Source organism: Ahaetulla prasina, chromosome 7, assembly GCF_028640845.1.
Source record: "Ahaetulla prasina isolate Xishuangbanna chromosome 7, ASM2864084v1, whole genome shotgun sequence".
Lineage (NCBI taxonomy): Eukaryota > Metazoa > Chordata > Lepidosauria > Squamata > Colubridae > Ahaetulla > Ahaetulla prasina.
Genome location: NC_080545.1, coordinates 9840647 through 9854996, shown reverse-complemented (window position 1 = coordinate 9854996; position 14350 = coordinate 9840647). Strand labels below are relative to the sequence as shown.

The window sequence follows — 14350 nt, the reverse complement described above, 5'->3', positions numbered from 1 at the left end:
TCAGATATCCAGCCCTTGCTTATCAATGGAGACCAAGTGGAGCAAGTGACCAGTTTTAAATTTCTGGGTGTTATCATAAAAGAGGACCTGACCTGGGGCGTTCACATTGCAGCACTGGTCAAAAGGGCCCATCAGAGATTATACTACCTGAGACTTCTCAGGAAACAACAACTGAATGAAAAACTGCTGGTGACCTTCTACCGCTGCACCATAGAGAGTATTTTAACTTACTGCACCTGTGTATGGTTTGCCGATTACACAGGGGCAGATGGGACAGCGCTCCAGAGGGTCATAGTCATTGCCCAGAGGATCATTGGTTGCCCTCTCCTCTCTTTGGAAGAGCTTTATAGCTCCCGCTGCCTTAAGAAAGTTCAAAACATTCTTAAAGATCCATCTCATCCTGGCCTCCCCCTTTTTTTTTTAACTATTACCATCTGGCAGACGGTACAGGTCAATAAAAACAAGGATAAATAGGCTGAAAAACAGCTTCTATCCCAGAGCAGTAACTATATTGAATTCTACTCTATAATGCAATATTAATGTAGTATCAGGGGTTTTCAATTCAATTAGAATGTGTTTTTGGTTTATTTTTTATGTATAATATACACTGAAGATGGCATTTAATTTCATTGTACGAGGTGCAGCAACAATAAAGGAAACTAAACTAAGCAGCTTCTCATCAGAAATATTTATTTTAACAAAGCTTTTATATATATATATATGCACCGGTCCGAAATGATTCCATGCTTCTCCCTGATACATTCCTGGTTCCTTTGCTTTTCCACCATTAGAATAATTCAACAACCTTCAGGCATTTTATATATTTATGGGGTTGGCACCTTGGCAGAACATAGACTCCTAGGCTGGAGCCAAAGCAAACTTACCAGCAGTTCCAACCGAATGAATTTTTTTCTTTTTCTTTTTTTCTGAATTTTTTTTAAATTTTATACACAAAACACATACATCAATCATTCCTTCCATGTGACATCTCGGTGTTTTCTCCGTATCTTCATCTATTTGTTGTTTCTTCTGTCTTCATTCACACTTAATCTATTACAACATGTCTCCAAAAATACACTATTCTAATTATACCATTCTCTCACGTAACTATTAAATTGTTTGCCTGTATCTCTTTTCCAGCCAATGGTAAAGTTGATCCCATATCTTAAAATATTCTGAATCCTCTCTTTCTTCAATCATCCAAGTTCATCTATTCATTTCTGCACATCCTAAGATTTAAAAAAAAAATTACTTCTTCTTCGAAAGGTATTTTCTCTACTTTCCAATTTTGCGCAAAAACAATCCTGGCAGCTGTTATAACATATGTATAATCAAATATTTTCTTTACTATTTTTTTCCGCGAATGAATTTTTTTTTTTGCGAGGTGTCCAGAGAAAAGCCAAAACCAAATGCCAGATCGTTTCTTAGCTTTAATCTTTGCTCTGCAGGACAGGTAAACCAGCCAGGAAAATGGATTCTAAACAGATCAGAAATTGGGCCCTTGCCTAAATTGAAGCACAGGGAGGAAAGTCAAGAAAATGGCCTGCAAACCGAAATCTCATTGCAGAAGATAGAATGATGGGGTTGAACAGGGCCTCTGAGGTCCGCCGCCCCCTCCCCGTTTGAGCAGGAGACCTTATACCTTATATGTTTAGATTATTGATATCAATTCTTTTTAAGTTACCTACCAGATTCCTTCTCTGTAGAGAAAAAAAAATAGCTGCTGTGGAGTAATTACTCATACCTTCGTTCTTCATTTTTGCTTCCTTGTTTATAATTTCAATCTTTTGGGGTGGAATGCCGCTAGATCGGACCTGGGACAGGTGATCCAAGAAGTTCTAATTTAACTTTTGAAGTTTTGTCTGAATTTCATGCCTCCCTCGTTCCCTTGACAACCCCGGCTACCTTAAATGTAAAGGTTCCACCCGCATGTATGTGCTAGTCGTTCCCGACTCTAGGGGGCGGTGCTCATCTCCGTTTCAAAGCCGAAGAGCCAGCGCTGTCTGAAGACGTCTCCGTGGTCATGTGGCCGGCATGACTCAACGCCAAAGGCGCACGGAACGCTTCCCTTCCTACCAAAGTTGGTCCCTATTTTTTCTACTTGCATTTTCTACATGTTTTCGAACTACTTGGTTGGCAGAAGCTGGGACAAGTAACGGGAGCTGACCCTGTTACGCATCACTAGAGATTTGAACCGCTGAACTGCCGACCTTTCGATCGACAAGCTCAGCGTCTTAGCCACTGAGCCACCGCGTTCCCTTCCCGCTACCTTAGATTGTACTAATTCCTTCATTAATTTTTTGCATCTGCTAGCAATTCCTAAGGTTTTCCAAGCATTCTGTGCTTTCTATAACTTTGGTGTTATTTCTAGATATCTAGAAATCTGACTCCCATCTTAGTTTGTTGAGAAACGCATAGCGCACTTGATCTAGGAGCTGAGCTTTATAAGATAATATACAGTTATAGCAAGTGTTGCTTATTTATTGGCTGTTAAATTGTATCCCGCTTTTATTAGTTTTACAAACAACCCAAAGGTGGCGAACATATCCAGCACACCTCCCTCGTCCTATCTTCCCACAACAACCCTGTGAGGTAGGATGGGCTGAGAGGGAGAGGGACTGGCCCAGAGTCACCCAGCTGGTTTTAATGCTAAAAGCAAGAAAATGGAATGCAATGCAATGCAATGCAATTCTTCGTTGGCCAAGTGTGATTGGACGCACAAGGAATTTGTCTCCGGTGACAGAAGCTCTCAGCATACATATAAGCAACAAGAGTTAAATCATGAGCATAATCATAAAATAGAATCATCATAAATCATAAGATGCAACACTCAGGGATCGTCATAGGATACTAAATAAAAGCGATCAACATAAATTGTAAGATACCAACAACGAAGTGATAGTCATAAGATGCTAAAGGAATAGGTAATAAGAAAGATATGGAGGAGGATAGTAATAGTACAGCCCTACTACATTCTTTGACATCTTAGGGCACAAGTCAGTGTGGTTTGAATTACTTGTTTATGGTCTCCCATTTTCTACCCTGGTGCAGAAGTGGGTTTCAGCAGGTTCTGACCAGTTCTGGAGAACCCGGTAGCCGAAATTTTGAGTAGTTCGGAGAACCGGTAGTAAAAATTCTGACTGGCCCCGCCCCCATCTATTCTCTGCCTCCCAAGTCCCAGCTAATCAGGAGGAAATGGGGATTTTGCAGTAACCTTCCCCTGGAGTGGGGTGGGAATGGAAATTTTATAGTATCCTTTCTCTGGAGTGGAGTGGGAATGGAGATTTTACAGTATCTTTCCCCTGCCATGCCCACCAAGCCACGCCCACAGAACTGGTAGTAAAAAAAATTGAAACCCACCACTGGCCTGGTGCCTTAACCACTAGACCAAGGGTTTCAAATTCAAGGCCCGTGGGCTGGATCCGACCCTCAGGATGCTTAGATCCGGCCCACGGGGCTGCCCTGGCAAAAGCAAAGGTCAGGCCTGTAGTGTCTCTGCCAGTAAAAACTGAGCTGAGCTGGGCTGTGTGTGGCCCTCATGAGCTCCGTTTTCTGCCGTGACGGCCTCCTGCATCCCTCTGCCAGCAAAAATGGTGCTCAGGAGAGAGGGCTCCATTTTTGCTGGCAGAGGGCTGCAGGAGGCCATTGTGGCCAAAAACAGAGCTCGGGAGCGCTCAGGCCGCCATAGGTGCCCCCGACACGAGTGACGCCAAGCTGGCCACACCCACCCTGGCCACCCCCACTCCCCCCCCCCCCGAGGTCAAACACAACCCTGATGTGGTCCTCAATGAAATCACTAGATTTTATTGCACTAGAATATTTAATACAACTTTATTGTATTCCCCCCCCCGCTTTTTTTTTTACTTGCAATAGAGTGTGAACGTTGAAAAGCTCCAAGGATCAACCATTAACATTACAAGTGAAAATGGTTTGCTCAAAGCTAAATATTTGTACGCCGACTCCTCGTTTCTGACCTCAGCGGCTGGCGACATCTTACTGGGGAACGTCCATGGTAAGAGGGCAAAAAGACTTTATTAGGGCAACATTTCTCTAACAAATGCCTTTTTAAGGAAAAGCGTTCTTTTTCATACCCGGTTTAGTGCCCGCTTCTGTTTATAAAGCTGAATATAGCACAGCCATTTTTTAAAGTGCCTTGGGAAACTTACAAGTTGAGCCAGATTTTGAAGATAACGCGGTTCTATTAACGAACAAAATAGAATATTTTTCCTACGGTTATCTTCTCTGAGAAATATCCTGACATGAGCTAAAACCCAGGTGCCCTTTACCAAAAGCTGCAGCCGTTACGTACAATTGCCCAGAACTAAAACTTCATTTATTTATTTGAAAACAAATTATATTACTACCTATGTTATATAAAACAATCCTAGGTGGCTAAAAAAAACACGCAAATTAGAAAAATACAGAATAACAGAGTTGGAAGGGACCTTGGAGGTCTTCTAGTCCAACCCCCTGCTTAGACAGGAAACTCTACACCGCTTCTGACAAATGGTTATCCAATCTCTTCTTAAAAACTTCCAGTGTTGGAGCATTCACAACTTCTAGAGGTAAGTTTTTCCACTGATTAATTCTTCTGACTGTCAGGAAATTTCTCCTTAGTTCTAAGTTGCTTCTCTCCTGGATTAATTTCCATTCATTGCTCCTTGTCCTGCCCTCAGGTGCTCTAGAGAATAAATTGATTCCCTCTTCTTTGGGGCAGCCCCTGAGATATTGGAACACTGCTATCATATCACCCCTAGTCTTTCTTTTCATCAAACTAGACATACCCAGTTCCTGCAACCATTCTTCATATGTTTTAGCCTCCAGTCCCCTCATCATCTTTGTTGCTCTTCTCTGCACTCTTTCTAGAGTCTCCACATCTTTTTTTACATCATGGTGACCAAAACTATATGCAGTATTCTAAGTATGGCCTTACCAAGGCATTATAAAGTGGTATTAACACTTCACGTGATCCAGGTTGGCACCATAACAGTACCTACTTGGAAAGCTAAAGGATGTTGAGCTCCCATCCTGATTCAACACCTCAGGGAAGGAGAAAGTTTAATAGTCTTCCAGAAGGCATGGATGATAAGATTCCTCCATATTTCAAGGAAAATCTGTTTCTTAGAGTAGAACAGTGTTTCTCAACCTTGGTAACTTTAAGATGTGTGGACTTCATTTCCCAGAATCCCCCAGTTAGCATCCGGTGATAGTATCTGGCTGATAAGGGTCATGTCTTATTAGTATTTGATGGGAGATTGTTAAAGTATACCGACATTGTAAGTTAGACCAGGGGTCTCCAACCTTGGTCCCTTTAAGACTTGTGGACTCAACTCCCAGAGTCCCTCAGCCAGCAAAGCTGGCTGAGGAACTCTGGGAGTTGAAGTTCACAAGTCTTAAAGGGACCAAGGTTGGAGACCCCTGGGTTAGACGACAAACACTGTTTGTTTAGTTATATCCCACCTTTATTATTTTTCCAAATAACTCAAGGCGGCAAACATATCCAACACACCTTCCCCGTCCTATTTTCCTCACAAAAACAGCCTTGTGAGGTAGGTTCAGCCGAGGGAGAGTGACTGGCCCAAAGTTACCTAGCTGGCTTTCATGACTAAGGTGGGATTTGAATTCATGGTCTCCCACTTTCTAGCCTGGTACCTTAGCCACTAGACCAAGCTGGCAAACCTATTCGACACACCTTGCGAGGTAGGTTCGGCTGAGAAAGAGTGACTGGCCCAAAGTTACCTAGCTGGCTTTCATAACTAAGGCAGGACTTGAACTCATGGTCTCCCACATTCTAGCCTGGTGCCTTAGCCACTAGACCAAGCTGGCTTCTTATGCCATGGGTTGTTCCCAGACGCGAGCTAAGAACTTCAAGATCGATCCTTTTTCCACAGCCTTAGTAAGGACCATTATTGTAACGAGCAGCAACATTTTGCCAATGTAAACAATGTGCGTCTCATGTACCCTTTCTGTTGTGTCTCGTCCGCTTTCACCGCAGCCGGGGCCTTCTTATCTGCTTCCAAATGCTGAGAAATGTCCTAGCATGCCTCCCGGCCCCAGCCCTGGCTCCATGCCCAGACAGGCTGAGGAGGAAGAAGTACCTCCAGCCCACAGCTCTGGCTCCATGCCCAGGCAAACGGAGCAACTAGACCCCTCCCCCTCCCCCACAGCATGTGAGCCTGAGGTAGGTCAATTACCAACAGCTGCAGATTGGAGTGACCCTCGCTTCAGAAGACTTGAAAGGCGGAGGCAACAGAAGGAAGGGAGGGGCAGGCCTGGATAAGTGCTGAGTCATGGAGCCACACCCCATGGCCTATATAAAGGATCTGCTTTCTGGCATTCTCTGAATCAGGCAAAGTCTAACATATCTTGCTGAAGTCACTTTCTGGTCTCCTGCCTGCCTTGAGGACTTTGCTAGGACTTTGGCAGAGCTGCAGAGGCACGCCTGATTCGGATTTCCCTGACCCGGCCGTCAGCGGAGGAGTGGGACACGACACTTTCCCAAAGATTGTCAGTTTGGGAAGGAAAGTAACACTATCATATAAAAGAGTTGGATGTCTTTGGAGAGTCTCAATCCTCCAGTCATGGTTGTCCCAAATGTGTTTTTTCCAGATGGAACTGGACTTTCTTGGTTTTTCCTTGAAGACCTTTTGCTTCTCATCCAAGAAGCTTCTTCAGTTCTGGAACTTGGATGAGTTGGAAGCTTCTTGGATGAGAGCTGAAGAAGCTTCTTGGATGAGAAGCGAAACATCTTCAGGGGAAAACCAAGAAAGTCCAGTTGCCTCTTGAAAAAGCCTCTTTGAGACAGAAGAATTGGATCTGAAACATTGCAGAGAACAGTAGCTTCATTATCCTTGGTCGAAATGATCACTGGGTTGTTCTATAGGACCTTCTGATTTGGTTGGAGATGTTTGCTGGAAGTTTGGGCTGGTTGAGAGACAGAAAAACCCAGTCTTTCCTACTGCCAGCCTCTCTCCTACTGTTGGTAAATTGCCCTGTGTCCTGAGTCTGGGAATTCCCACCTAGCATTTGTAAGGCATTGAATGATTGAATATCCTGTAATTTTTTTTTCTACTGGTGGTTAGGATGTGGGGGTGTGCAAGCCTTCTAGTTGTAATTCATCCAGATTCCTGGTTTGTGGATTTTTTTTTTGTGGGCTGTCACAATAATTCAGAGCAGAAGTTAGTACTCAGCAATAAGATTATCCATCAGTCGTCAGAATTTTAGCATTGCAATGATCCCTTGTTGTTGTTTTTAATCTTTTCTAATTTTTTTTTGTTCTTTCTTTTTGTGCATGTGTTTCTTCTCTCCCCACCCATCCCTGCATTAAAAACTTTTCTAATGAACTGGAGGTTGGCTCAAACTTTCGGCTGTTACTGGCCAAACGGTTCGAAAAGAGCCAGAAAGACTGGGCAAACACACAGCCTTGAATAAATAAATAAAACTTGATGTTTTTAAAATTAAATTCCGAGGAATAGCCATCCTGAACCGTGAGGTTGGTTTACTGGGTCTCGTTCAAAAAAAAAATTTTTTTTGTTTGACTGATAGGTTTTTAATGTAGACAGTTGAGTTTGAATATAAATTTGGCTCTCATAAAAAGCATTCTGCTTCCACCCATTCCCTGTAAAAAAAACATAATTTTATGGCAAGATATAGCAAAAAAACTTAGGTGTCACAGCCAGTTTAAAGAAGATAATTTGAACACCGATGCCATTATTCTGCCTGGTTTTTGCTACACAATGTTCTAGAAATATCAGGCTGAGATTTATGTCCCACATGTTTGAGAATAACAGAATATGTTTTATTCTGGGAGGCTGTGGCTCAGTGGCTAAGACGCTGAGCTTGTCGATTGAAAGGTCGGCAGTTCAGCGGTCTCGAATCCCTAGTGCCACGTAATGGGGTGAGCTTCTGTGACTTGTCTCAGCTTCTGCCAGTTCGAAAGCACGTAAAAAAATGCAAGTAGAAAAATAGGGATCACCTTTGGTGGGAAGGTAACAGTGTTCCGTGCACCTTTGGTGTTGAGTCATGACCACGGAGATGTCTTCGGACAGCGCTGGCTCTTCGGCTTTGAAACGGAGATGAGCACCGCCCCCTAGAGTCAGGAATGACTAGCACATGTGTGCGAGGGGAATCTTTACCTTTACCTTAAAAAGCATTCTATTTCCACCCACTCCCTGTAAAAACACATAATATTATGGCAAGATATAGCTTAAGTGTCACAGCCAGTTTAAAGAAGATAATTTGAATACCGATGCCATTATTCTGCCTGGTTTTTGCTACACAATGTTCTAGAAATATCAGGCTGAGATTTATGTCCCACATGTTCGAGAGTAACAGAACATGATTTATTCTTGAGCATACTTTTTTTTTTTTTAATTTATATCCCGCCCTTCTCCGAAAACTCAGGGCGGCTTACACAGTGTCAAGCAATAGTCTTCATCCATTTGTATAAAAAGTCAACTTTATTGCCCCCAACAATCTGGGTCCTCATTTTACCTACCTTATAAAGGATGGAAGGCTGAGTCAACCTTGGGCCTGGTGGGACTTGAACTTGCAGTAATTGCAAGCAGCTGTGTTAATAACAGGCAGACAGTCTGCTGAGCACATGTAGAACAGTAGTGGGTTCCACTTATCTTCGCAACCGGTTCAGAATCAGGAGCATGCGAGTGTATGCGCTTGCTTCGCTCACGCACGGCACTTCAGCGCATGCGTGGAGAGTTTATGATAGTGTCCGTGTGAGTGGGCGGAGCCTCCTGCCGCCGCCACTACAGGTTCGCCCAAACTGGGTTGAACCGGTAGAAGCCCCACCATTGATGTAGAAGGCTGTGTTGATGACTTACATTCCACAGGAAATTAAAATGATATAAGTCTTTGACTTATAGAAGTTCATTTAGTGACCGTTTAAAGTTACAATGGCGATTTTTAAAAAAAAAAGAACTTATGACCGTTTTTCACACTTGCAACATCCCCATGGTCACATGATTAAAATTTGGCCACTTAGCAACCGACTCGTATTTATGACGGTTGCAGCGTCCCAGGGTCACGCGATCCCCTTTTGCGACCCTCTGACAAGCAAAGTCAATCAGAAAGCCAGATTCAGTTAATAGCCGTCTTACTAATTTGAACAACCTCAGTGATTCGCTTAGCAACCGTGGCCAAGAAAGGTCGTAAAATGGGGGGAAACTCACTTATCTACCATCTTACGGGACCGCCTGCTGTTACCTCATGCCTCCCACCGACCCGTACGCTCACACAGAGAGGGCCTTCTCAGGGTGCCGTCCGCCAAACAATGTCGGCTGGCGGTCCCCAGGGGTAGGGCCTTCTCTGTGGGAGCTCCTACGCTTTGGAACGAACTTCCCCCTGGTTTATGCCAAGTGCCTGATCTTCGGACTTTTCGCCGTGAGCTGAAAACGCATTTATTTATCCAAGCGGGACTGGATTAAAAGTTTTACTTAATTTTAACATAACATAACATAACATCAGAGTTGGAAGGGACCTTGGAGGCCTTCTAGTCCAACCCCCTGCCCAGGCAGGAAACCCTACACCATCTCAGTCAGATGGTTATCCAACATTTTCTTAAAAATTTCCAGTGTTGGAGCATTCACAACTTCTGAAGGCAAGTCGTTCCACTTATTAATTGTTCTAACTGTCAGGAAATTTCTCCTTAGTTCTAAGTTGCTTCTTTCCTTGATCAGTTTCCACCCATTGCTTCTTGTTCTACCCTCAGGTGCTCTGGAGAACAGCCCAACTCCCACTTCTCTGTGGCAGCCCCTGAGATATTGGAACACTGCTATCATGTCTCCCCTAGTCCTTCTTTTTGTTAAACTAGACATACCCAGTTCCTGCAACCGTTCTTCATATGTTTTATCCTCCAGTCCCTAATCATCTTTGTTGCTCTTCTCTGCACTCTTTCTAGAGTCTCAACATCTTTTTACATCGTGGCGACCAAAACTGGATGCAATATTCCAAGTGTGGCCTTACCAAGGCATTATAAAGTGGTACTAACACTTCACGTGATCTTGATTCTATCCTCTGTTTATGCAGCCCAGAACTGTGTTGGCTTTTTAACAGCTGCTGCACACTGCTGGCTCATATCTAAATGGTTATCCACTAGGACTCCAAGATCCCTCTCACAGGTACTACTATTGAGCAAGGTACCACATATACGGTACTGGTGCATTTTGTTTTTGGCCTAAATGTAGAACCTTACTTTTTCACTGTTGAATTTCATTTTGTTAGATAGCGCCCAATGTTCAAGTCTGTCAAGATCTTTCTGTAACTTGAGCCTATCTTCTGGAGTGTTGGCTATTCCTGCCAGCTTGGTGTCATCTGCAAATTTGATGAGTTCCCCATCTATCCCTCGTCCAAGTCATTGATGAAGATGTTGAAGAGTACTGGGCCTAAAACAGAGCCTTGGGGTACTCCACTGCATACTTCCTCCATGTGGATGTAGTTCCGTTGAGGACTACACGTTGAGTGCGGTTGGTCAGCCAGTTACGAATCCATCTGGTGGTGGTGCTGTCTAACCCACATTTTCTACTTTATCTAGTAGTAGGTTATGGTCTACTTTATCAAATGCTTTACTGAAGTCCAAGTAAATTATATCAACAGCATTCCTCTGGTCTACTAATTTTGTCATTTTGTCAAAGAATGCGATAAGATTAGTCTGGCATGATCTGTTTTGACAAACCCATGTTGGCTTTTGGTTATTACTTTGTTTGCTTCTAGGTGTTCGGTGATTCGTTGCTTGATTATCTTTTCCAGAATCTTCCCGGTATTGAGGTCAGACTGATAGGTCTGTAGTTTCCTGGATCTGTTTTTCCTTTTTGAAGATGGGAACTACATCAGCTCTTTTCCAGTCCTCTGGCAGCTCCCCTGTGCTCCAGGATCTTTGAAAGATATAGTTCAGTGGTTCTGAGATCACGTCTGCCAGTTCCTTCAGAACCTTGGGGTGTAATCCATCCGGTCCTGGTGATTTGAACTCGTCTAGGGTAGACAGGTGTTCACTTACCATTTTCTTCCCTATTTTAACTTGTGTTTCTAATCTGATTTTTGTAGTGCTGTTTTTGATAGGTTGGATTGTTTTTTCCTTTTGTGTAAAGACAGATGCAAAATATGAGTTAAGTAGATCTGCTTTCTCCCTGTTGCTTGTCATCTTCTTGCCACTTTCTCCCAGCAATGGGCCAATTGTTTCCTTGACTTTTTTCTTGTTTTTAACATGTTGGAAGAAGCTTTTTTTATTATTTTTTACTTTTGTCGCTAGCCTTTGTTCATTGTGAGCCTTAGCTTTCCTCACTTCATCTTTACAGGCTCGGGCTATTTGCTGATATTCTGCCTTAGTTATTTGCCCCTCTTTCCACTTTTTATATTTGTCCTTTTTGTCTTTCAATTTTAACTGGGGTTAATTATTTTTAGGAAATGGGGTTTTATTATTTTAACTGTATTTTTAAATCTTGGCCTATTTAAATAAGTTTTTTAATTAGCTTTTTATTTTGTATGATATTTGTATTTTATTGGCCTGTAAACCGCCCTGAGTCCTTTGGGAGATAGGGCGGTATAAAAATTTGATTAAATAAAATTTGATTAAATAAATAAATCTCGTTTAGCAACAGAAATTTTTGTCATATGTCAAGGATTAACTGTCTACCGGGTGGAAAAAACCCGAGATATATTAATATGGAGTAAATTATGACAGCTGATGTGCTCATGTTTGTTGGAAAGCTGTTGGAAAGCTTACTTAATTTCTGTGTTTTGAATCCATCTTCTGGAGCTTTCAATCAGTGGATTTTTTATTCTTTCTGTAAAAATCGTGGCTGGAAACAACTAAATCTTGAGCCGCCCTGCCCGTCTGGAGCAGCGAAGATCTTTCTGCTTGAGATCAACCATTCCGTCATAAATGTTTTCCGGTGGAAAGGTCTTCCATGACTTCAGTGGAACTTGTTCCTTGAAACGTGGTTTAAAAATGACAAGCATATATCCTTTCTGTTAAAAAATTAGCTTGCCCCGTTTGGATCGACTTGCTTGAAGTTGATTAGGAATTTGCCCATTAGAAATACAGGTAGTCCTCGAGTTACGACCTGTTGTGACCTAGGCTTCCTGAGTCGTTAAAACTCACAGATTGTTGTGCCTCGCCCGCCCCCCTCTCCGCAGCCGGGCCCCTCCCATCTCCTGCTATCTCAGCCAGAGACTGATAGTAAAGACGAATGGCCTGGCATGCCTCCAGCCCCCAGCCCTGGCACCGTGCCCGGACAGACTGAGCAAACAAACCTCCCTCCTATAGCATGTGAGCATGATGAGCATGAAGCCAGCCACGAGCTAGAATTGCCGGCAGCTGGGCAGGAAGATGAAAAGTGGACGGATCCTCGCTTCCGGAGAATGGAGAGGCGACGTCAGCAAAAGGAAGGGAGGGGCAGGCCTGGATAAGTGCTGAGTCATGGAGCCACACCCCATGGCCTATATAAAGGATCTGCTTTTTGGCATTCCTTGAGTCAGGCAAAGTCTCATCTGGTTGCTGAAGTCACACCTTGGATTCCTGCCTGCCCTGAGAACTCTGACAGGAATTTGGCAAAGCTGCAGAGGCTTCGTGGCCACGCTTGATACAGACTTCCCAGACCCGGCCGTCAGAGGAGGAGTGGGACACGACACAGATAGTCCCAAAATCCTCTTTCATTGAATGAATTACATTCATTTGCACCTGAGTCCCAATTAGTTGCAAAAAGTCCTTCCTTCAGAATAATCAACAACTTTTATCTCCCCTGACACGCTGCCAAAGATCTACTTGGCATAGCCACACGGAGTCCAGAATCAAACAGAGATGCCGACTGGGAACAGAATTAGCAATGTTGCTTTCCTGCAAAGGGCCCACATGCCTTTGCGCCTCTTTTAAGCCTTATGGGAGGGGCCAATCATCTCCAGGCCTTACTCCCGAGTCGTCCCTTTTGTTTTAACTGTTTGTGCCTTCTGGCAGCTCTGTGCATGCGCGCACTAGGAACAGGCTCCTCCTGTTCCTCTGTCTTTCATATGTCTGACTGGAGGCTCCGGTGTCCATGCATCACTTCCAGATGGCCCTGGCCCCATCTCTGCCTCCAACGCAGAGCCCTCGTCCAGGCTTTCCCCAGACTCCAGGACTGGCCCACGGTCCTCCTCAGCCTGCTCACTGTCCGAGTCTGCTGCCAGTTCCGCAGGCTGCTGGCGGACCACAACACGACCACAGTGGAGCCCAAAATTTACGTTGCTAAGTGAAAACATGTGTTAAGTTAGTTTTGCCTCATTTTGCGACCTTTCTTGATGCAGTCGTTAAGTGAATCGTTGCATTTGTCAAGTTAGTAACAGGGTTCTTAAGTGAATCTGGATTCCCCATGGAATTTGCTTGTCAGACGGTCAGAAAAGAGGATCATGTGACTCCAGGACGCTGCAACCGTCGTAAATGTGAACCAGTTGCCAAGCTTCTGAATTTTGATCATGTGACCAGGCGGGATGCTGCAACAGTCATAACTGTGAGCACCAGTCAGGAGACAACTTTTTCTCAGTGTCATTGTAACTTTGAATAGTTATTGAATGCACCTATTTATTAACCTATTTACTCAACTTCACTCAGTGACAATTCAAACAGTGGTGAGTTTCTACCAGTTCGCCCCGGTTCGGGTGAATTAGTAGTGGCTGCAGCCGGAGGCTCCGCCCACCCACCCAGATGTCATCACAGACACTCTGCGCATGCGCAGATACACGCTCCCGGTTCCAAACTGGTAGCAAAGGTAAGTGGAACCTGTTGTGACCCAGGCCCAAGTTGGTGGCAATAAACTTAGTCCGTGGAAAAACAAACTTTATTCGAACATCGTTCAACTCAAAGTAAAATAAATGCCTCCCAACACAAATTCCTCAGTTATCTCACAAACCTTAGTCCAATTAGGCAAACTGCCAAAGGCCCTTCCTGGAAAACGTCCAGAAGCCACAAAAACAAAGATGTACAGCTGGTAGTCAACCTGGTCCCTACTGCCCACTAGTGGGCGTTCCAGCTTTCATGGTGGGCGGTAGGGGTTTTGTCCGATACTGAAGCACTTTCCTTTTTTTTTTTAATTAAAATGACTTTTAAAAAAATTTTCATAGCATTGTTTAAAAACATTTTCATTAGGTTTTCATCAAATTCCCCGTGACAATTTAAATTTCTGAAAATATACTATTTGTATCGCCCGCGCATAAGTTTAGTTCACGTTACGTAAGTGAAACTAAATGGTGCTATAGTGCGATCACAAACAAAAGAACCTCGTTCCAGAATAGCTCGCGCATCTCCCCCCACACCACCCAGCTGTAACAGACAAGCAGAGCTGGTATCTGGTGCCCCCCCAATCCACGA

The 14350-nt window shown here is 43.8% G+C and overlaps 1 protein-coding gene across 3 annotated transcripts in view; it reads left to right on the top strand.

Annotated features, from left to right (window-relative positions):
- The window catches only part of FAM185A (family with sequence similarity 185 member A), an 84130-nt gene that overhangs the window by 12561 nt on the left and 57219 nt on the right, over positions 1-14350 (top strand). For all 3 annotated transcript variants that reach the window (XM_058189543.1, XM_058189541.1, XM_058189542.1), the window contains exon 4: positions 3874-4012. In XM_058189543.1, coding sequence (XP_058045526.1) covers positions 3874-4012 — 139 coding nt within the window. The remainder of the gene's footprint in view (positions 1-3873; positions 4013-14350) is intronic.